General features: G+C 50.3%; 1 protein-coding gene across 1 annotated transcript in view; it reads right to left on the reverse strand.

Annotated features, from left to right (window-relative positions):
• Nucleotides 1-23,317, reverse strand: part of Taf4 (TATA-box binding protein associated factor 4) — a 76,985-nt gene extending 53,668 nt beyond the window's left edge. The window contains exon 1 of the mRNA XM_036184423.1: nucleotides 22,014-23,317. Within this exon, the coding sequence (XP_036040316.1) occupies nucleotides 22,014-23,247 (1,234 nt within the window). The 5' untranslated portion in view covers nucleotides 23,248-23,317. The remainder of the gene's footprint in view (nucleotides 1-22,013) is intronic.
• Between the last annotated feature and the right edge of the window lie 1,067 nt (nucleotides 23,318-24,384).

The following is a 24,384-nucleotide window of genomic DNA, read 5'->3' on the forward strand; positions in this document are numbered from 1 at the left end:
GGTCCTGGAAAGAAGTATCCCCCTCAGCTGGGCAGTAGTGGTGCACAGCTTTAATCCCAGCACTCAGGAGGCAGATGCAGGAAGATCTGAGTTCAAGGCCAGCCTGGTCTACAAAGTGAGTTCCAGGATAGCCATGACAGTTGCACAGAGAAACCCTGTCTCGAGAAAACAAAACAAAACTAAAAGTATCCCCCTCTGTAGGGGGCCATCAACTGGAGGAAGCCATTCTCCACACATCCGGCTGGAAGCAGACATACTATGCAGAAAGTGCAACCCAACCTTACAACTCTAACAAAATTCTTTCAAACCAGATCCTGGGAAAGCCAAAAGACATTATAAAAGAAAACTCAAAAGAAATCTGTACTTTGAATTAGGCACAAACTGCTAAGATATAACCAACTTGGAAAGAAGAAATCAGGAAACTGGATGGAAACATATACTCTGAGGCATATGTGAAGTACAGAGGAAATACAGGCTAAGAGGAAGTACTGCTTAAAAAATAAATAAATAAAAATAAAAAAATTTAAAAAAAAAAAAAACATTTTACCTGACAAGACTTGGTTTATAGTACATCTGAAAGACTCTTACTAAATCCAACAAGCACATTTTTAAAAACAGAGGCCAAAGCTTTGAACCAATATTCCACAAAAGATTTGTATGTGTCAAGCACATGAAAATATACCCCATGCCTCAGTCATTACATGCCCACTGGGGCCTGACATCAGAGGGCCTTTCCAATCTCTCACAAGGATGAGAAGGTCTAGCCACACCCAGCTGGGAGAGGTCCAGATCTCCTCCAACAACCGAGGCCTCTTAAATGGCTAAATATGCACTCCTTAACGCACTCCTGATTCTTCTCCAGGTGGCAGCCCAAGAAAAGGAGACCATGTCTACTAAAAGATCTACAGGGAATGTTCTTGAGAGAAGAAAGCTAGATATGATGGCCAATCTTGGTTGGAAACTTGACCACATCTGGAATCAACTAAAACCCAAGCAGCTGGGCAAACCTATGAGGGATTTCCTTGATTAGCTCATTTGAGGTGAGAAAACCCACTCCTTCTGGTGGCAGCCTACATAAAAGGGCATGGAAAAAGGAAGCTTTTGTGTTTGCCTGCTTGTACTCACCCTCACTGGCAAGTTCTTCTACCCTGTTGCTGAGGCACTCCTTCCCTGGTATTAGAACCTACTTCTTCAGGATTCCAACACCAAAGATCAGCAGCTCTCTAGGAATTACCTGGGACCCCAGCACCAGACTAGGACTGCTAAGACAGCCAGCATCATGGACTGAACAACACATGGGTTCTTGGCCTGTCCATCAGGAGACAGTCTATAAACCACTCATATATGTGTGTGTGTGTGTAAATATATATTACATAAATATATATATTACATTTCATATATATATATACATGTTTCATTTTATCAGTCCTGTTCCTCTAGGGAACCACGACCAACACACTAAAACTATATACACATTCACTGACTGACGGGCAGGTAAAGAGCTGTGGTCCCCAGGACACCAACATAAGGGATCAACTATTGGCACTCACACCAACTGGGAAAAACTCAAGGTCTTGTCAGAAGTGGAAGACAAATGCTGTATGTCCACTCCTATGTGGACCAGGAAGGCCAACACAGTCTCAAAGGCAGCCAGGGGAAGAAAAGCTGCTCACCGTAGCAGTAAGGTGACCTGAGGCCACAGTCACTTCCCTACCTGCAACTGAGTTCATTACAACTCAGAGAACCATACACTTAAAATAGTGTCCCTGAATATCATTATGCCTCAATTAAAAAAAAGAATGATTTGGGGCTGGAGAGATGGCTCAGCGATTAAGAATACTGGCTGTTCTTCCAGAGTTCCTGAGTTCAATTCCCAGCAATCACATGGTGGCTCACAGCCATCTGTAATGAGATCTGGCACCCTCTTCTGACCTGCAGGCACACATGCAGGCAAAACACTGTATACATAATGAAATAAATCTTTAAAAAAAAAAAAAAAAGAATGACTTTAAAACAATAAGAGGCTACTCCACTGTGGGAAGAGCTGAGGTAGAAAGCAGGTGAGGATGTGGAGTTATGGACTCAGATAGATACACAGATGTCCTAGGAATTACCAAGATGGATCAGAAACTCCATAAGACTTGCCAGTCTACTCCCAGTGTTACCTTAGAGGAAAGAATGGCTTTGAATACAAGCTTCAGACACAAATGTTTCTAGAAGTTTAGTTCATAACAGCCAAATGCTAGATAGAAGCAACTCCGAAGCCCTCCTCACTGTTGAATGGACAGACAGCACATATCTGCACATGGAAAGCTACTCAGTACACACAACAGCAAGCTACCAACAATACATAGAGTGAAGAGAGCAGACAAGGTCACTCGTTCTGTAGGATCGTCTGCCTGAGCTCAGCCTGAGAATGGCAAGCTGCTAAGGGTGGCAGCTGAGGTCCAGCATGAAGGATGGGCAGTGGAGGGGCTTGGACCATGAGAAACTTTGTGTCTTGACTGGTCAGTGGTTATACAGACACTTGTTTCTCAAAATAATCTGTATGTCTGAAATGAGGGCATGATGTGTGTAAAGTACGACCCTCAAAAAAATTTTATGTTTACATGCCTGTATTTAAAGGGGAACCTCAGCCTGGGGGACACAGCTCAATGGTAGAATACTTACCTATCACACACATGGCCTTAGGTTCCATCATCAGCATTAAAAAGAAAGCCAGGCTGGACCATGCCTTTTAATCCTGGCACTTAGAAGGAAGAGGCAGGTGCATGTCTGTGAGTTCAAGGCCAGCCTGGTCTACTACATATCAAGTTCTAGGGCAGCCAGAAATAACAAAGTAAGACTCTGTCTCAAAATAAAAGGCATCTAGCTGGTGCAGTAGCACATATCTACAGACCCAGCACTCAGGAAACTGAGACAGGAGAATTATGAGTTTTAAGGCCTGCCTGGGCTACAAAGCAAGACCTTACACACCCCTACCCCCTAAACTCCCAGGTACCATGTCACCTGCCCACAAGTACAGAGCGGCTGTCCTAGTTTGGCTTCTGTTGCTATGACAAAATATTGACAAAAACCAGCTAAAGAGAGAGAAGGATTTATGTGGCTTACATATACCAGGTCACACTCCATCACTGGGGGAAGTCAGAGCAAAAAACTCAAAGCAGGAATGAGACAGGATGTGAAGCAGAGACCATGGAAAAACAATGCTTACTAGCTTGTTCTCCATGGCCTAGTCAGTCTGCTTCTTAACATAAGCAAGGACTACCTACCCCAGGTAGCAATGCCCACAGTGGGCTGGGTTCTCCCATTATCAATCATTAATCAAAAAAAAAAAAAAAGTTCCACAAACTTGTCTATTAGCCAATCTGATTGCAGTAACTCTTCAAGTGAGGTCCCCTCTTCCCAGATGACTAGTTTTTGCTAAGTTGACAAAACTAACCAGCATGGTGACTGAACAGGAAGACAGAAAGGAGGGACCCACCACCACCCACACTTCTGCCAAAGAAAGACCACCACGCTGCCTGGAAGGACATCATGGCCACTCTCAGATTCACCCAGGCAGAACTAGCCGACTTACTACACACTTATTACAGAGGAAAATGTACTGTGTTTTTGAACTATTTCCTTCTGAAATTATGTCTTAAGTTTTAGTGCCTGAATTATACAGAAAGACATCACGACTGAAAGCAATTTTTTTCTAAGTGTATTAGATATAAATTTTTATAGTATCACGATTAAAAGAAAATGTCAGGGCTAGAGAAATGTCTCAACAGTTAAGAGTACTGGCTGCCCTTCCAGAGGACACTGGTTCTAGGATAACTCCAGTTCCAGAGAATCCAAGGCCCTCTTCTGGGCATCCCAGGGCACTGCATACATGTGGTGCACAGTCATACATGCAGACAAAATACTCATGTACAAAGAGCAAAAATAAGCAAATCTTAAGAAGAGCAAGAATGTTGACAAAAATGATCTCTAAACTGTAACTATTAAGAAAAACATCGAGGTACAAGTCAGTTTATTTGGTATCAGGAAGACAGAGAAAGAACACAAAACTAGGCACCATGGGGCACATCTGCAATTCCAGCAGAAGCAGAGAGTTCAAAGCCAGCCTGAGCTACAGAGCAAGATCCCTTCTCAAAAATAAAATTAAAGCAAACAAAAAAGAGTAAATGGTTGCACATTTGCACATGTTTGTGTGCATTGTGTATGCAGGCAGGTGCATATACACTTGCTTGTTTTTACAAAGAAACACTAAGGGGTGGCTTGGAAATTACCAAAAATACGCTGGGTGGTGGTGGCGGCAGCAGCGGCGCACGCCTTTAATCCCAGCACTCAGGAGGCAGGTGGATCTCTGTGAGTTCAAGGCCAACCTGGTATCCAAAGCAAGTTCCAGGAAAGGCGCAAAGCTACACAGAGAAACCCTGTCTCAAAAACCAAAAAAAAAAAAAAAAAAAAAAACCAAAAAACAAAAACAAAACAAAGAAAAGAAAAAGAAATTTTTATTTTACCAAAAATAAAAATAAATACTCATCCTGGGGAGCAAGAAAGAGATGAAGGGGCAGAGATCAAAGTGCGTCTCAGAAACTCCCTTCTGCCCCATGTGTTTTACAAATCTAGTACATAAAATGAGAACAAACAACGAATAAATTAAAATTGAAATCAAGCCAAACTAAATCAGACTAACATTGGTGCATCAGACTAGACACAGCATGCAGAAGACAGGGGGCCTCTGATACACATCCTCAAGACCTGCAAAGAAGCCTCACCTAGTCTGGCTCTGTCATAAGAACTTCAGAGCCTCACATGCGTGTGTCTAATAAGTTAAGTCAGATAAGTACATACATGGACCGCGTCAAATCCAGGGCTTCTTGTGTAAAAGAAGATGGGACAATTCAAAAGGACCTCTGGTAGAGGCTGCATGTCCAAAACCTAAATAGGCAATGCTGGACTGCATGCAACTGATCTGCATTTCCCTGCCACATCACCACTGTACATAGGTGCTACAGCCTCCTAGAGACCAACACCCCAGCCTCTAGACTCCTCTGCAGAGCGCGCACACACACACACACACACACACACACACACACACACACACACACACACTCTGCTTCCAAGTGTGAGCTATGTAGAAATCATATAATAGCCACTATTGGAACCAGGGAGGCCAAGGAGAAATCAAACCTGAGTGTGAAAGACAAACACTTCTGCTAGATGAAACAAAGATGGAAACCTGCTAATCCATGTAACTCCTCTCCACAACAAGACTCCTTCAACTCTTCAAAGCACACAACACTATCCTTGTAAAAACAAGGACAAAATCCACAGACAGCATCAGCCCAACAGCAATGGATGAGGCTATTTCAATTGAGCCCTAAGCTGCTGGCCCAACCTTAGCCCCGTGGCACCCTACTCTCACAGGCAGCAGGTTGCTGAGATTCTACCCAAATAGATGAGATCCCCAAACATGGTTCCAGATGCAAACACCTCTCCTGATCTTGCAATAGTACACAGCACCAAGGAGGAAAAGACAGCACCGTGAACTTTCCTGCAACTTCACTGAAATACAGCTCATAAAAATAAAACTCACCATCTTAAGGGTATAATCTAATGATGTAGGAAAGAATGTGCAGCAATGGACCATCAGATTGTAGACACTGCCATATACTACAAATGTTCCAGAGCCACATTGCAACCTCCCTGCTCTAAACAACCACTTCCACCACAGTTTATTTTAGATTTTGTTGTTTGAGGGACAGGGTTTACAGTGTTAAGAACTGAACCCAGAGCTGGCACATGCCAACCAAAAAGCTACCACTGAACTACACCAGTCCCCAGGTTCAGCTTTTTCTAGAATCCCATACAAACAGAATCCCATAATGCAATGTCTGGTTTATCTTACAGAGTACTTTTAGGCCACTCATGCAGCTGCATTTGTCAGAACATGGTCCCTGGTGCTGCTGGGTACAGGCCCACTCATTCTTACATGAGTGGCACAAGAAGTGAAGTATGGTGATAAGCACTAACCCCACTTATTTCCACAGGAATCACACATAGAGTAAACTGTTGGGTATGGTAAACAGGCACTCAGTCCTCACCTTTATTCTCCTGATCTCTAACACTGTGCAGGACCTGGGATCACCACTACACATGTGCTAGATAGGATGATGAAAATGTCTCTGCACTTACTTTTGCATAAGAGCCGCTTTTCACCATCACACTAAACCATAGGAGCCCTTTGTAAAGCGCTCTAACCTATGCACCCACCTTGCTTTCTTTTCATTTTGAAGTCAAACTTACTGATCTTTCCCATTTCTGATGTTACTTTGTCCTAAGGCCGTTCCTCAGCTCAGAAGACACAGCAGTACTTTCCTGCATATTCCTAAGAGTCTCCATGTGCCCCTGAGGTCCACACCACCCTCTGCACTGCATCCTTCCAAGTGCATCCTTCTAGAAACCTCTTCCTCTGGGAATATAACCAAGGTCTACCTCAAAGGCACTAGGAGGGGGGAGGCCAGCTAACCCTTGAGGGAGAAGGCTCACTGTACTTCCTCCTTCAGTCCAAATAGGAAGGTCACACTCAGGTGTCCTGCACTACAGGGCCAACTCTAGCAGAAAGGACACTTACCCAAGACAATGACAGGCAGGCCCTCTGTCCTCCAACAACTCACAGCTCCTGCCACAAACCAAAGGTGCTTCAGTCCACTTGTGAACAACCAGGCTCTGCCATGTTAAATAAAGGTCGTCCTGGTTTCCACATGTGCAGAACACCAAATTTCAGTTACACCAAAATGGCACAATCACAGAAGCCAACAACCGATTTTATAAGTACCTGAAATTCCTCTGAGAACAGAAAGACAGAGGGGGCTCCACTGGTGATTGTGCTCCAAGGGAGTCTCTCATCAAGGGCTGCTTCAGGCCCCCTTCCTCCCAGGTTCACTGCCCCCACCAACACACAAAGTGTCTGTGCTCACCAGGAGCTGTAACTTGAGAGGGTTTCATCCAACTGCAAATCGCCTCTGCTGGCCATCGGTGACCGAAGCACCCTGCAGTGCCCGGGTCCAGAGCACCTTCCTCAGCTGTGCTCCTTACCTGAGCAGCTCAGCACCTGCTTGCCTCAGCACCAACAGAAAGGTTCGGATGTGGCACAAAATTACTTTCAAACCCCTGGGCTCATGCACAGCTCCTCATGAACTTTAGATGTGCTTGCCAATGTCCTAGAAACCTTTCTCGTATGGCTAGGAGAGGGCTTGGACAGGACCCTGCCTATGAAACTGAGCCCCTGTGGCCCTGTAAGACAAACCCACTGAGGTGCCACCAACAGACCCCTCCAACATTAGCCCTGAACCCGACCACTCCCCCGACAAGACCCTGCTTCTCCCACAGAGGCCCATCCACTCTGGCGAGACCTGCTCTAGGATGTCATCTTCCAAGGTCTTTATTTGGAAGCCACATCCCATTTAAGGACACCTCTCTCCTGTATCACACAGTTTTCAGGCTTACTGTGGGACCACTCCTGGCTCCACACCCCCTCACCTAACAGTCAGCACCATCCAAAGACCCCCATTTTGTACTGTGGCATCTCCATACACAATGTCCTATACACCATCTTCCGTGACTGCCATCAACCACCTGAGAAATGAATCTGAACATCTATCTGCCTTGTGGGCAATAGTGGCTTCCTGGGCATTCTCTGCCCTCACCAGCAAGGCAAGACCACTAGAGCCTCCTCCTTTCTCCTCTGTGGCGTCAGAACTGTTCTACTGTACCTCCCGCACATGTCCAAGGATTTTAAATGCTCCTGCATGTACCCTCCTCAGTCTTTCACTGTGCCTGCACAATTTTTAACTACAGCCCAACATCACAACTTTCCCGTAAACCTATGTGGCTCCATTTGAGGGCTACAGCCATCGACCTCCACATCACCAAAAGTGGAATGTTGCTTAGTCAGCCACTTGCCCATCTGCCCACAGCCACCTCATGTGTTCTGTCCAGTCACCTGAGTACAACTTACCCACTGAGAAGACACAGCTGAGCCCTTATGTCACATGAAGACTGGGTTGCACCCTGAGTGTGGTCACAAACATAAAGTAACTTCAAAAGGAAACCACACACTCATTTGCTCATTTGGTGGCAGTGCGCAGCAGCAATCACAACGGACCTCTGTGAGCTGTCCGTGGTCCTCCTAGAGTCACCCATTCTCCCAGCTGTGTTCCCTTCCTGCCATATGCCATGTCATGTACTCCAGTGCCAGTGACCTAGACCTCACAGGTCCCACAGAGCCCTCTTACTGCTAACCTGAGCTTCTCAGTCCCGTCTTGGTCCTGCCTCTTGTCTTCCCAGCAGGCAATTCTGCAATCCTTCCCACTGTACCATGAAACCTTTCTAGTACAGGAAGGAGAACCCTGAAGGAAGGACCCAAGAGAGCAGGTTGGGAGGATCCAGATCCAGGAAGGAGTATCTAGGTGAAGAGAATCAAGCAGGGAAGACCCAGAGGAAGGATTCAGGTGGGGAGGATCTCAGCTAGATGACTCAGGCTGGGGGAGAAAACATCAGAACAAGTAACAGACATTTGAGAATAAGAGACTTCTCTGGAGCCAGGGAGAAGAGTCTCAAAAAAGAGGAACCGCCATGGAGACCATGCCAGAAATGAGCAAGCCAGAGCACTGGTACCCTCTCCACACACAGCCACATATCATCCTCACATCCTCCATGGGGGCCATGGAGAGTAGCTGGAGGAGGAAGCATGGTGGCTGACCTATTAAGAGGCCTTTCCTAGGCTCTTTAAGGGCCCTGGCTGTGTGTCCATGACAAGACAAGGTGGTCTGGCCCGTCCTTCCCACGACACCCCAGCTGGCATGTGTCCAGCTCAGCTAACCTGTGCCCTCCTTTCACACTTACAAAAGCTCCTGGTGGGTGAGAAACTGTCCAGCCTAAGGCTGATACTACAGGGTTCCTCTGTAGATGCCTGTCAGTCACTCTCAAGAATACTCCTGCTGTGCCAGGCAGTGGTGGCCTGTAATCCCAGCATTCGGGAGGCAAAGCCCGGTGGATCTCTGTGAGTTCAAGGCCAGCCTGATCTACAGAGTGAGATCCAAGACAGGTACCAAAGCTACACAGAGAAACCCTGTCTCAAAAAAACAAAAAACAAACAAACAAAGAATACTCCTGCTAAGAACTCTTGAACCTATTGGCCTGGAACCAAGACACAGACACTGGCCCCACAAAGCCACAGGATAGAGGCCCAAATCTTAGTAGTCAGGGGCCCCCCAGTGTTCAAGAAGTTCTTCTGTGCTGAAAAGCACATCTACAACGAGACAGTCCAAGCTGGACTACCTACCAAGCAACTTCCACCACTGTGCCAGTGACTATGCCGAACATCTGACTGCCCTGGCTCTATCACTATCTGGCTCAGTCTTCCTGTACACACACTTAGTGATCACTACAGCCACAAGAACAGTACTCACATGAGGAGTCTGGCTGGCTCTCCACTCCACACCCTCATACCTGATCACCTCAGATATCACACATTAGAAAGATGAGACCACTGGGCGGTGATGGCACACACCTTTAAACTCGGCACTTAGGAGGCAGAAGCAGGTGTATGTCTGTGAATTTGAGGCCAGCCTGGTCTACAAAGTGAGTTCTAGGACAGCCAGGGCAACACAGAGCAACTCTGTCTTAAAACCTCACCCCCCCCCCCCCCCCCCACCAAAAAAAAAAATCAGCATCTTTTGGAAAACCCTGCCCCTGCACTAATTCACCTGGTATCTGGATATTCAAAACCTGCACTCCCAGCAGTAAATAAACAGTCTGTTCTCAGCAGGGCCACCTTTGCTGCTGGACAGAAACAACTAGACACATAAAAGACAATTTGACAATACCCAAGCTACGAGGCTGCCACTCTGCCATACTTACCCATCACTCATCACACAGCAAAGCCCACAGACAAAAACACAAATGGCCATGACAGAAGAAACTGTGGTATCCACATACAGGAGACATCACACGGCCATGGAGACTATAGCCAGTGAGACATCAACAAAAGCAAAGCTCTGGCAATAAGCAGACCAGCCACAGGAGTCTCCCAAAGCCACTGGTAAGAGAGAACTCTACAATACCAACATAAGATGAAGTACCCATGACTAGGAATGTCCTGAAGGGCAGGCCAGGACAAGAAGTGCAATGCATGGTCACCTGGTGTGCTGGCTCAGGTGTGGCTTCCTACAGGATAGCAGGCAGGTTCTGATTCGAGTGTGAAATGACATCAATGAAAGCCAGCCAGGCAAATAACAGGAACTGTAAGCAACTCAGAGCTACACATTTGAGATCCAAAAGCACATACCTCATGCTCTATACCACATCGTAGAGACTGAATCCCACCTGGGACATCTCAGCCACATGGGACCTCACACCAGATGCTGAAGGTGTAAGAGCTCATGGGTACTCTTGCTCAGCAAGACCAGTACTGAGCCAACAGGATGCCCCAGTAGTGTGGGCTTGCTTGAGCAATGCACATGTGGGCATAGTACCCCACAGGGACTCTGCTCAGCTGGGCCTCGTAGCCCATAGTGATAAACAGACCCAGGGACAGTGAGGGAAGCGCAAAGCTCTGCCGTGGGAAAAGGTCTTGGCTGTCACCCACAAAGCTGACCTCAGGGTCAGGCTGCTCAGACAATCTAACTTTTACTCCAAAGGCAGCATAGAACTCTCAGAGCTTCCTCGTGGACCCGGCACCTGACAGAGAAAGAATACCTTATGCTCAAAGAGCATCTAAAGGGCTGTCCCAACAGTGGGGAGGGAGACACAAGGGGGAGACACTGATACCTGTAATCGCACACTGTCACCAGGCCTGGAACTGTACCTGCCAAGGCTGCTGCACAATCACCTACCAGTGCTGAGGCAGCTAGAACCAGGGCATCAACAAAGCAGGCCACCAAAGAGAAACTGTTAAAAGTCACAGCAAGAGCTCCAGGTCTCCTCAAGAAAACTAGAGGAAGATGACGGAGCAGTGTGAGTGACCTCATGCCCATCACCCTGGAAGTGCTGCCTGTGACAAGTCTGCACATCAGCAGGTACAACACTGTTCACAGAAACCACCACAACAAGTGGGACCACAGCCTGCCTATGCCAACACGAGGACACCTTTTTTGTCTTTTTCAGGCCCCTGCCAGGGAATGAAACCAGGGCCTTGCACACACAAGGCAGAGGCCCAAAAGCTGTGCCCTAGCCCTCTTTTTGCTTTGCATTTTCAGTCAGGGTCTCATCCTGAACCTCCTGCTACAGCTCAGACTGGCCTTGAACTTGTGATCCTTCCACATCAGCCTTCCAAGTAGTTGGGATTACAGACTGTGCCACCAAGCCTGCTCCAAGTGCATTTCTGTCACCTGAGAATAGTGTTCATACAAGTCCCAGTACTACACATGTCCCATGCACAACAGATGCACATCATGATCACAGGTAGACAAGAAAAGGTAGAACCCTTCTTTCTCAGGGTGGTCTTCCCAGCCCAGGAACCAGGTCTGGGGTGAGAAAGTCATAGGACAATGGTGCCAGGATTCTGGGGGAAATCATGCTGGAAGCTAGGGTTCTCAAAGCCACGATGCTGAGATAGCACGAACCCCAACCAAGCCTCAGGGACCCAACAGAGTTGAGTGTGGCCTACAACACATCCCCCAAATCAAAGAGATGGCCATCTCTCTCTTCAGCTCTAGGCGAAGACCCTCAAACGGCTCCCAGACAGTGATTTACAAACATTGTGGCAACAGAGCCATAGCACAGGATCCAGGAGGGAAAAGTTAAACTACTTCCTGTCCTAGAGCCAGTTTAGACTGGTAAGGCCACTGCACCAGGAGACAGAGGTCAGAGGTCAGAGGCCAGAGGCCAAGAGATGCAAGAAACCATATAGTATAATGAGCTCCTGGTGAGGAATTCCCTACTGCTCCTCACAGGACCAGAGCCTTACTAAAGGCTCACACACTAAAGCTTCACACACACCCTATGAACAAGTCCCTCAGTGCTAAATTCATCCTGAAGTGGCACCAAAGTGGTCCCACCCACTTGTCAGAAGCTGCAGAGAAACTCTGTGGAGTGTCCTGTATGGAATGCAGCTGACAAAGTGCCTCAGGGAGGAGAGGATAGAGTCTATTAGTAAACTGCTCTTCAGTCCTTAAGAGTTCTGCTCCTCACATGCAGCCCACACAGGACACCTGGGAAATGGAGTCCAAAATATCATGATGCTGTGGAGAAAGGCATCCTGGGAAATGAAGCCCATATCTACTGATGCTCTAGAGAAATGCATCCTGGGTAATAGCGTCCAAATGTAGTGACATTGTAGTTCCGCCTCCAACACAGCGAATCTGAAATTGTTGCTGAGCCTTACCACACCATTCCTCTTGCCTGCTTAGCCACATCCAAGGACCTGCTCCTTGTCCCTCAAACCTCCCTTTCCCTTCTCATTGCACAGGTTCAACTCCCCAACATTCTTTGCAGTTAGAAACAGCCAATTACCAAATTTTCCTAGCTAGAAGAATTAGGCAAAGAGAACTGTGTCACTTCTGGGACAAGACCTGTGGACAAAGGGAAGCCTCTGCCCACTGCCTGCTGCCCTTTCAGCTGGCAGGGCTACGATAACTTACAGCAAGCACAGGCATTGGCCAGGAGGCATCAGCTAAAGGTAGGAGCTCAAGTCAAAAGAACCTTGTGGAATTGAGCCCACCAGGGCCCTCACAGAATGGCACAAGTCAAAGCCACAGAACACACTCTCAGTCTGCACCAAACAGGCTCCCTAACCCCTTAGACACAGTGAGCACTTTCCCCAAGCAGACATTACCGTATGTTCCCTATAGAAGCCCACTTCTTGCACACACGTGTAAAACACACAAGCAGACTTCAAAGTAAGCCACACGCAGGCCCCCAAGAGCTGCCAACACATTGAAGTACCAAGTCTCCTTGAAGTGGCCATGGGTCCCTGGCAGACCATTTTCCTGCTTACTCACTACCTTCACAGTGGGAAGATTGCTATTATGGGACTTTCAAGGCTCAGTCAGGCCACAGACTCAAAGTCTACACAACAGCACACAGCATGGAGGCTGAGGCAACAGACACACCTGGCAGCGTGGCTGGGCCTGAGCCCCACGTACAGTATTGCAGAGCCCAGTCATGGGGACAAACACCAAGCACTGGTCCCCATACCAAACTAGGTCCCAGCAGGTGGCTACACTGTCTTCTTTCCTGAGAGTTGGTGGTTCTTCACTCCTGCCAGAAGGCCTTCCTCCAAGACACTGCCAGGCTTGAGGGACTCCACAGCCCATTCCAGGAGCAGGCCATTGCCTCCAAGTGGAGGGCATGCCTGGAAGGAGGAGCCCACAGCTCTTCCAGCCATGACCATAAGGACCATCAAATACTCTGATTTTCAAATCCTTACTTTATTATTAACTCTTGCTTTATTACTATCCAATGTTCCCACCCAGAAATAACGCATCAAACCCATACCCCAAGCCCTGCACAACTCCACTCAGAGGGCATACACCAGAGCATGACCACCATATCAGACTCACTGACAAGGCCTTCTAACTAATCCCCAGAGTTGAGGCCACGAGCAAGCCCCATTAATGTCCACATCATACCACACCTCTGCCCTGCCTCTGCCCCAGCCCCCAGCACCTTTGTATTCCACAGCTCATGGACACAAAAGTGACCACAAACTCAATTTTGATTCTGTCACTGCCCCGCATAAACCCTCAATGGCTGGCTCCCAGGTGAGAAAAACCTCAATCCCCAGACCAAACAAACACAGCCTTGCCTCCTACTACCCCTCTCGCCACACCCCTGCCCCTGCCCCTGCCCCACAGTCTTTCCCTGGACAGACTATGTATGGCTGGCCCTTCTCTTCACTCAGGCTTCCCAGGAAGGCCCTCCCTGCCTAACATCCCCCCCGCCCCTCAGCCATAGACACACATCACAGCCAGAAATATCTTCTGAAATCCCTGTCAACTACCTGGCCCCACACAGGAGCCATGCCAGAAGAGCAGGGATCTTTGGCTGTGAGACTCCAAGGTAGGCCCTTGGCATCCAGCTCAGCATACTCTCTGCTCCTCATGTATTTTTAAATGCAGTTCTGCAAAGTGAGCCATAAGTAAAATCACCCAGACTGCCCTGGCACCATCCACGCTAACAAGACCCATACCAGTTGAGTCAGAGACATACCATCAAAACACAACTATGTAAATCCTATATGATGTTACTGATTCCCAAGAAGTTATATTTTGACGATGATTATAAAAGTGTAAACTGCCCTGGCCCCCTGCAAAGCATTTTGTATCAAGACCTAGAAGATGTTCAACCCATGAGATGCTCAGGTGTATGTGAAGACCTCCAAGTAAGGGTGGGCAAGGGGACTTCAGCACAGGGTCTTCATAGACTGAGTGCAGGGCCAGGAGAACACAGAAAACAGGCAGGACAAGGCTACCCACACACTCAGCAGGGTCAGGGGGTAGCTCTAACTTTATGAAAATCAGAAATACCAAAAGAAAAGGCAGAAATGGTCAGCCCTGACAGCAAAGTCTGGGCAAGGGGCAATGGCAAGAGACTTCATTTTCTTCCCATTACTTTCAAAACTTCCTATAGTAAATACAAGCCTATAGTCTGAAAAAGCAGGCTGGAAAATACTAGTGACCCACAACATCACACTGGGGGTAAAACAAACAGCCCGATATGGTGATACACACCCATCACCACAGCACTTGGGAAGCTAAGGCAAGAAGACTGCAAGCTCCCAGACAGCCTGGGCTACATGGAAAGACCCTGTCAAAAAAAGTCAGCCAGGACGGCTTTTCTTTAAACACCTTTCAAATAACTCCCACAATGCTGAGGAGCCAGGACTCTTATCATTTCACAAGGTTCATCTGGGCACTAAGTGGGCTCACCCCGGGACTGCTGAACTTCCTCTCCAGAAGGCCGACGGGTGGATTATAGGAACAACCATGAAGTCAGGCCTTCCCTGCGGGCTGGAGCATAACTCAGTTGGTGAGTGTTTGCTGCACAAGGTGAGGATCTGAGTCACGCTCTAGCACCCACATAAAAGACAGCTGTGCATGCACTTGTAATCCTGGCACTAGATAGCAACAGCAGGAGTTCAGGGTTTTGCCGGCCAACCAATCCATCCTACTTGCTGAGTTCCAGTCAGCACTTGAGAAACGCCTCCCAAAATGACCTCTGGCCTCTACACCAAGGTATGAGAATGGAAGCGAGAGCACACACACACTCACAGAGTAGGGACGGGTTAATTTAAAAGCAAGGGGATGAGATGGTTCAGTCAGTAAAATGCTTGCTGTGTGAACACAGAGACCTGAGTTAAATCCAAAGCACTCCAGTACAAATCGGGCATGGCAGCTCCAGCTGCACCCAGAGCTGGTGAGAACCCCTGAGCTTTGTTGGTCTGCTAGTCTGGCCAAATTAGCAAGCTCTAGGTTCAGTGAGAAACTTCGCCATTTTTAGGGGGAGGGGACGTATAAACATGCAAACAAACAAATATACACAGAGGGGAAAAAAGACTCCTGAGTCATTGTCCGGATGTATTTTACCACAGAAAGCAAAAGAACTAGACTCTCTTTCCCTCCCTCCTTCAGTGTCTATGAAAGACCACCAACCAAAAACCCTTCACCCCTGCCAGCACCTTCTCCAAAATGTTCTGCCAGATCAAGAGATGCTCAACCTCTGCCTTCTAGCTGCTCTGGGCCACACACCCCAGCTTTAGCCCTGCAGGATGCTCTGGGCAGCAGCCCTCAAAAGGGAGGGCTCAGCTCTTCAGGCTGCTCATCCACTCAGCATCAACTTAGACCTCGGACCCTCAAACCCCTTCACAGCCACAGAGCAGACTCACTACTAAGATCTCTTTCTAAAGCCTGACACCCAGTCTATCACAAGAAGTCCCTCCAAAGCAGTGATTCCAGCTGGATGTTGTGGGTACACTACTCCCTTCAAAAGTCTGGTGGCCAGCACTTGGGAGTCAGACACAGGCAGATCTCTGTGAGTCCGAGGCAAACAAGTTCCAGGGCAGCCAGAGCTACACAGAGAAAGCTTGTCTCGAAAACAAACAAACAAAAGTCTAGGAACCAAAGAAACCAGGTAAGTATCATCCTCAGAGCCACCCTACCACACACAGAGAAAGAGACCGAACACACACACACACACACACACACACACACACACACACACAATGCATTCCCTCAAAAACCACAGGAAGGGGTTATAGAGATGGTTCAGCGAGTAAAAGCACTTGCTATGCTAAGCAAGCCCAGCACCCCAAGTTTGATCCCCCAATCGCACAGCAAAGTAGGAAGGGCAGATATGACTATACACTAGCATCTATTCTTCACATGTGTGCTGATATATTGTGGTGATATACTGTGTACCCTAATAAAATTTACCTGACGATCAGAAACCAGAACAAACTACTAGATGAAACATGGAGACCAGGCAGTGGTGGCACACACCTTTAATCATAGCACTTGGGAGGCAGAGATCTGTCTGGATTTCTGTGAGTCCCAAAGCCACCCTGGACTACATGAGATTGACTCAGTCTAGGAGAGAAACAGAGCCAGGCAGTGGTGGCGCACACCTTTAACCCCAGCACTGGGAAGTGATGGCTGGGCGGAGAAAGGTATATAAGGGGTGAGGAGACAAGAACTAAAGGTTTTTCGGCAGAGGCATCCCTTTCAGCTAGAGGCTTGTTCAGGCTGAAGAGTCCTAGAGGTAAGACGTGGTTTGTTCCTTTATCTCTCTGATCTTTCAGTATATACCCCAATATTTGGCTCCAGGGTTTGTTTTTTTTGTTTGTTTGTTTGTTTTTGTTTTTGTTTTTTAATTAAAAGACCATTTAGCAATTTGTGTTACAGTAGCACATGCACCCACACATACCATAGTACAAACACAATAATAACATTTTTAAAGCTTCAGGAAAGAAGTTCTTCCTAGCTTCACAGACTCTCAGAGTGGCAAAAGGGCCCAAGCTCCCAGCAGCTCCTCCTGTCCAAGGTTCCTACCAGACTTGAGCATGGAGCAAGCAGCAGGGCTGCATCTAGCTCTGTGGCCCCCATATAGCAACACCAAGGTGCTTGGGCCAGCAGAGTGACCAAAGAACAGGGCAGGGGTGGATCCTAATTGGGCAATCTTATTGCCTACAGATTAAGCTTTAAACCCTTGGTGCAAATAAATATTCAAAAGAATATAAAAACCAAAGCTTTCACAGCCCTACCATAAAATATAAAACTCCTAATTCTTAGACACAACCTTGCAGTGTCTGACCTGTCTTGCAGGAGGAGCAACATTACCAAGCAAGATGCTCTAAGAGAACTGGCCAAACTGTGTTCACACCAACACCTAGGTAACCCTGGCCCCAGCAGCAGGTACAAAGCTGCCAGCTCCATAGTACCCAGACCTCCTATGAAAAGGCCCACCCTTTTTCTGAACAAATTTGTAGTTGTACTGCCAGCAGAGGCCTGGTTAAAGGACTGTCAGTGAGAGTCCTAAACAGCAGCTGAATCCCAGGCCAGGCAAGCAGAGGTCCATGGAGGAGCTAAGTCGCTTCTTCAAGCTCCACAAACTGCCTCAGACTTCAGGAAGTTTCTACAGAGCTTTACATCTTTGCTTCAACATTGCAAAAACAACTATTACGATTTGATCAGCTCAGATATGACCTACTATTTATAAAAGCTGTTTCCAAATTTATAACATAAATGGAGGAAAGTGCACATTTAACACAGAGGCAGACTTTGAAAACATCCCCAGAGCACCCTGACTTCCATTTTTCACCTCAAAGGTGCTCAAGTCCCACTACCCACTAAGCCACTCCATTCAGGGCAGAGTAAGGTAAGGTGGGCATGCTTCTGATCCAATGGCATCTCTGGTGCAATTGTGAAGAGGTTTAAGAGGCAACTTCCTCCAGCATTCCCAGTGGCCTGGCTTCCTTCAGGATCATTCACATCTCTACCCAGGCCAGGAGTTCCTTTTCCTAGCAGCCCTAGAATACAGGGCTCTGCCTAAAAGTGGAAGGGCAAGTACCTGGAAAAGAATAAGCCAAGTATGGTGGCATACAGTAGTATTCAGGCAGCTGGGACAGAAGGACCTCAAGTTCAAGGCCAACATGCATTGTAGAATGAGTCCCAGACAATCTAGTAAGAAACCCTGCCTCATGAAGAGTTGGTAAGATGGTTATCCCCAAGCTCAGAGCCTTCTCCTAAATATAACATGAAGTTAGAGACCACCATCCTAAGTGTTCACAGGCTCCTGTAGATGCCCGTCATCCATCCCATTACCACAATGCCCAAAGATGATAATGACAGGCCAGTAGTGAATTGGACAGAGAAGGAAACACACACCCCTAGTCTTCCAAGGTGCAGAGGAGCTGCCTGAGTGCTTCTTGAAGCATAGCTGCTCCACACTATCCTTCATGGTTACCAAAATGTTCCTCTTCCTCCTCCTCCTCTTCCCCCAGATCCTCCAGCAAACTAGGTTTGGCCTAAAACAAGCCCCCTGGTGAGGTCCTCTCTACAGGTGGCATGTGGATAAGTGGGTGGTGGCCACCCCAGCATGGTCCACCAGTGATAATCACTGAGAGCAAGACAGCTCTGCCCCAAACTTCTTGTCCACCTGGATAAAAATTTTCACTTGAATAAAACTAACCTTAAAAAGACTTTGCACTTCTACAGCAACATCCTTGAAACAAGGAAAGGATCAGGGAACTAGATATAAAGAACAGCTGTGCCCATGTCTCATTCTCATAGAATTTCCTCTTCACAAAGCAGTCAAGTCACTTTAGTCAGACAAACTGAAGATCCATAAGACAAACAGCAACTGTGACCTCAAGTAAGAAAAGCTAAAACTCCAAGAATGTCCCTTTTGGTTGCTGTTGCCAAAGTTGGCATTCAGAACTCCAGTTCCATAACTCCATGGGCAGCTCTCCACCCTCTGTGAGAGCTTGAGAATCAGCCCATCAATTCAGGAAAGCTTAAGTGCAGGCAGCCAGCAGCAGGCTTCCCCTTCTCCACTAACCAACAACCCACCACGTGTGGGAACCAGCACCCGACACCTGCCCTTGCCAGAGCCACAGCATCCAGGCCAGTAGAAGGAATGTTCTCTCCTGGACCAAGAACCCACGCTTTAGCCAAGTTCCAGAGCAACCTCAGAGCAAATGCAATACAGAGGTACAATGAACAGACACACACAAGGAAAATGTTAATTTGCTATGTCAAAAAATAGCCTGCAGGACAGCATCCTCGACCCAGATCTTTCACAGACACCAAAGCACACACTAATTCTGAGGTCCTCTCACCTGCTCCTTCTCCAACTGTAACCACCGTGTGACTTGCCTCTATCCTGAGGTGTGCACCAGCCAACCAGCACTCTTGGGAGCTCTCTAAACCTCTCTCACTATGCATCAAGCTTAGACTCTGACACTGGCAAACCAGCAAATCACAGCCACAGTAACATTCCAGTCCCTTTAAAAACCCATTCTGACAAGGAAGATCGGGCCTCAGTGTGTTAAAAACAAGCTCAACATGCTTATTAGAAGTTCCTGCTGAAGCCAGGCATCTGGTGGCACACGCCTTTAATCCCAGCACTGAGGCAAAGGCAGGCAGATCTCTGTGAGTTCGAGGCCAGCCTGGTCTACAGAGCGAGATCCAGGACAGCCACCAAAACTACACAGAGAAACCCTGTCTCAAAAAACCAAAAAGAAAAGAAGAAGAAGGAGGAGGAGGAGGAGGAAGAGGTAGAAGAAGAAGAAGAAGAAGAAGAAGAAGAAGAAGAGGTAGAAAAAGAAGTAGTAGTAGTAGTAGTAGTAGTAGTAGTAGTAGTAGTAGTTGTTCCCGCTGAACTGTGAAGATGAAACTTGACCTCAAAGACCTCAGGTTGAAACCTGTGTCCCTCCCCTCTCCCAGCATGACCTCTATCAAGAGGGCACTGGGAGGGACTCAGCCCCTTTCACACTCCATTCAACTGCCAATGGCATGCTATTCCACTTGACACCTATGTGTAGCTTTGAAACCTGCCCTCCCATCTCTCCACTTCACCATGTAAGGCTGCTATTGACTAAACAGGAGCTTTATTATAACTTATTTTCACTTTTTAAAATTTATTTTATTATGAAAGATGTCAGAGCAGAAGGAACATCAGTTAGGAAAAGACTGATCACTCAGTTACAGGTCCAAACTAGAATGCTTGTGTCCTCTAACTGTGGCTCCCTGTCCTGTTTAGAGTGGACTTGGCTTCCTAGCACTGGTGGTAGTTTTAACCACCAAACATTAGTTTAGCTTTGGGTGTTTTTAAACTAAGGGTAATCAATCAGCATTCCTTATCAAAAGATCAACAGAAGCCAGAGGGTGCAGAAGATGGGTATGAGCCTTCTCTTTTCCGGAAAGCATGCAGCAGCTTTGAAGCAGAGCTCTGGGTGTTTGCCACCCAGGTGTCAACAGGCGCTCTCTACTCTCCAACACAAGCATGGAGACTGACGCAGAGAAGTGCAAATAATGGGCACCTTTACATTTTTTCCCCAAGGAGTTACCTTCTGCTCAAACACACCAACCCTGAACCTGACCTGGAAGAAACCAAGGTAGTTGTGATGGACACAGTAGCAAATGCCCTTTTCAAATAACATCTTCCTTCTCCCAGGGAGAAGGGCTTCACTTATACATCGCTCAAAAGCAAAGGAATCAGGGTAAGCCAAGATAGCTATGGAAGGATGCCATGGGCACCTGACCATGCCAGCTTTCCTGATAAAAGGGCAGCGTGGGGACATCCTTGTCATGGGGAAGGCACTGTTGAAGAACCCCTGAAAAGGACTCCTATACAAAGATACAAAGTACAAACAAAGTATGGCATTTCACATAATGGATTACAACCACAAACTGCCTCTTAAACTATAAACATCAGCCATATTTTCCACCCAAAGGTCAGAATGAACATTATGAACAAGACCTTCATTCACACACCTTGTAGCAAACCCCAAATCTGTGGCAAGGGACAATTGAAGCCCCAGGTCCTATGTCAGAGCTATTCCTCAAGAACATGGGAGCCCCTGCAACCTCAGAAACACTTCGAGGTCCCATATCTCTGCGGACCTGTGATAAGCCTTCCTGATCCTCACAGACTTCCACAACAAAACTCGATTCTGAAGACGCTGCACCTCTTTCAAAGTGACCCAAAGCACTTTTCACGAAACAGGAGAGGACACAGCAGCGGCAGCACGTTTTCTAATTCTCTACTACCTGCCACCGCGGCGGGCGGCGCTGCTACTACCGCTGCACATGTCACTGTGTAACACAGGAGGAGCGCTCAGGGCTCGCTTCGCTCCAGCCCAGGGTTCAGTGGGAACACTCCTGCAGAGGATTCCCAAACAAAAGCAGTCTGCAAGCTGGGCAGGGAGCCACTCATCGAACCCATGGGGCCCTGAGGAATCGGAAAGCCAGAGTGTATGGAACCTGCAAACGCTGAGACAGTTTCTGTGCCTGAGCACCCACATCACCATGATCGCCAGCATCTGCAGACCCCTGCGCACTGAGCGTCCTGCTGACCTCCAGGGATGGCAACAACAAAAGCACCCAGAGCCCGGTTATAACCACTAAACCACTCTCTGCTCCTAGCATGGAGTCCCCAGCCAGCCTCCCTGGCAGCAAAGGAAGCCCATGCCTTCCACCCAGACTTCATCAGCCTGCCCCGGAGGAGTTCACCCTCTCTTGACCTCACCTGAGGGAGGACAGAGAGAGGTCCCTCTGCCACACGGTAGTAGCCCACGGCACCCCCGAGGAAACAGGGCAGCAGAGTTCCCCGAGGGCTTTGGGCACTCCAGCACTGGGAAGCCCTCAAGACTGGCAGGTCACCTGGGCAGAGGCCGCCCCTCGGCCTCGCAAGCCAGCCGGCTAGGGCACGGCCCCAGGACGCAGCCCAGAACTTCCTGGAACGACTGGGCCGCCAGATACACCCGCCCTCGCCTCCCGCCGCGCGCTGCCACTCACCTGGGGGCAGCTGGAAGTTCTGGATGTTGGTCGGGTTCTGCGGCGGCTGCGGCAGGCGCGGGGCCAGTACGGTGGGCGTCAGCGTGGCCCGGATAGCGCCGGTGGTGGCCGCCGGCGTCCGAGGCAGGCTGGGGGTCGCCGCGGCCGCGCCCTTTGCCAGCCCCGCGGGGGTCCCGGGCGCAGGCACCGGCAGCGCGCCCGGCATGGCGGGCCCGAGCAGCACGCCACCCGCCGCGCCCCCGCCCGCGACCCCCGCCGCCGCCGCCGCCGCCGCCGCCGGCCCGGTCCCGGGCACGGGCACGGGCTTGGGCGCCTCGGCCTTGGCCCCCAGCGCGCCCGCGCCCGGCTGGCCCAGCCCCGCGGCGCCCCCGGAGGCCGTGGCGGGGGCAGGAGCGGCCCCGTTCTGCGCGGCGGCGGCGGCGGCGGCGGCGGCGGCGGGTGACACGGGGGGCGCGGGCGCGGCGGGGTGCCCAGGCGGCCGGGCTGGCGCGGCGGGCGCTGGGGGCGCGGGCGGCGGGGGCGCGGCGGGCGCGGGCGCGGCGGGAGGCGAGGGCGCGGCGGGCGCGGGCGCGGGGGCCGCCTGGATGACAGAGCCGGCGGCGGGCGGCGGCGCGGGCCCGTTGTTGACCGGGCTGACAGCAGGTGCGGCGTGCGGCGCGGTGGGCGGCGCGGCGCTCCCATTCAAAGTTTGCGCGGCGCCGGGGCCGGGCGGGCCAGGCGGGCCGGGTTTGGAGGCGCCGGGGCCGGCGGGCGAGGCGGCGGTGGCGGGATCGGGCCCCGCGGCGGCGGCGGCGGCGGCGGCGGCGGTGGCGGCGGCGGCCGGGCAGGGCCCCGCGCTGGCCTCGGGCGGCGGCCTCAGCTTGGCGGGCGCCGGCGCGGGCCCTGCGGGGACAAGCAAGCGGCGCGGTGAGCTGGAGCCCGGGTGCCGCGGGCCCCCACCCGCCGGCCGCGCTCTACCTGCGGGGGGCGGCTCCGGCGCCGCTGCGGGCGCGCCCTCGGCGGAGGCGGCCGGCCCTGCGCCCGCGGCTCCGGCCGGGCTGCCGCTCACAACATGGTTCCCGAGCGCGCCGGCGGCCGCGGCCCGCAGCTCGGGCGTGCGCGGCGCGAGGTGGTGGTGGTGGGCCGCGCTGGCCGCCAGCTGCGACTCGAGCGAGCCCACCAGATCGCTCACCACTTTCTCGTCCACCTCGCTGTTGAAGAAGACCTCGTCCAGCAGATCCGAGCCCGCCGCCATCTTTCCTCCTCGCCGCCGCCGCCGCCGCCGCTCGGCCGAGCGCGCCTGGGCAGGAGGAGGTTCCAGCGGGGCGCGGGGCGGGCGGGGGGCGGGGCGCGGGGCGGGCGGGGGCGCGGCGCGCGGGGCGGGGGAGGGGCGGTGTACTGCGCAGGCGCCCTGGCACGCACCGCCCCCGCCCGCGCCCCTGTGGCCTCTGATTGGCTACGGCCGGCTCTTAAAAGACGCGGCCAATGGCTGCGAGCGCCAGAGGCCGGGGAGCAGGCGAGCGGCTGGGTGTCGGTCGACTTCTCCAGCGCGGGTGGGAATGGCTGTGAGTCCCGGAGAGCAGGCAGCGGCGAAGTCCCTGGGTGGGTCGCGGCGGGCGGCTGCGGGGCTCGCCCTTTGTCTGCGCCGCTCCAAAATGGCTGCGGCCAGGGCGAGCGGGCGGCGGCAGCAGCGCGGTGCTCCCGAGGCCCGGGCGAGCGGTCAGCGAGGAGCAGGAGTCCTGGCACGAAGGCGCTTTCGGGGCGGCTAGAGGTGTGCGGAGGACGCCGCGGGCGCGAGGGTCTGCTCCTGTGACTTATGGCTGTGGGTACGAGGACGGTGAGCACCCCGGGCGAAGCTGGACATCCGGAAGCAGATTTGTTATGTATTTACTTTTTTGGAGGGGGAGGGGGTAATAAATCCTCTCAACTGATTTTGCGAGCACTTTGTGGGAGGTCGTGTTATGAGAGTTTCCAGAGGGTTTCTTCTGTTCCTTTTCTTTGAAAAGGCCGAGAAACAAATTTCAGATGGCAAAGCTCCTTGTTGGAACCTCACTGAAAGCTCTCAGGGTCATCGCCACTTCTGAGGAGACTTGCGGCACAGATCCAGCACTGTGGATGAGGGGCTTGACGTGGCGAATGATTTTTTTTTTCTTTCCCGACTTAAAAGACTCTTCCACCAGTATGCACCTGTAATCCCAGCTCTTGGAAGATGAAGGACAAGAAATTCAACCTGTGTTAGATGTTTATTTGGAGGCCAGCCTGGGGCCTCATGAGGCCCTATTTCTGAAAGATGGGATGAGGACTCTTCTCTGAAAAACAGAACATGGCTGAGCCCGTGTGCTGACCCTGTCCTAACCTCTTAAACTAAATGGCTTATTGATAACTATAGTAC

The sequence above is a fragment of the Onychomys torridus genome, chromosome 4, assembly GCF_903995425.1.
Source record: "Onychomys torridus chromosome 4, mOncTor1.1, whole genome shotgun sequence".
Classification (NCBI taxonomy): Eukaryota; Metazoa; Chordata; class Mammalia; order Rodentia; family Cricetidae; genus Onychomys; species Onychomys torridus.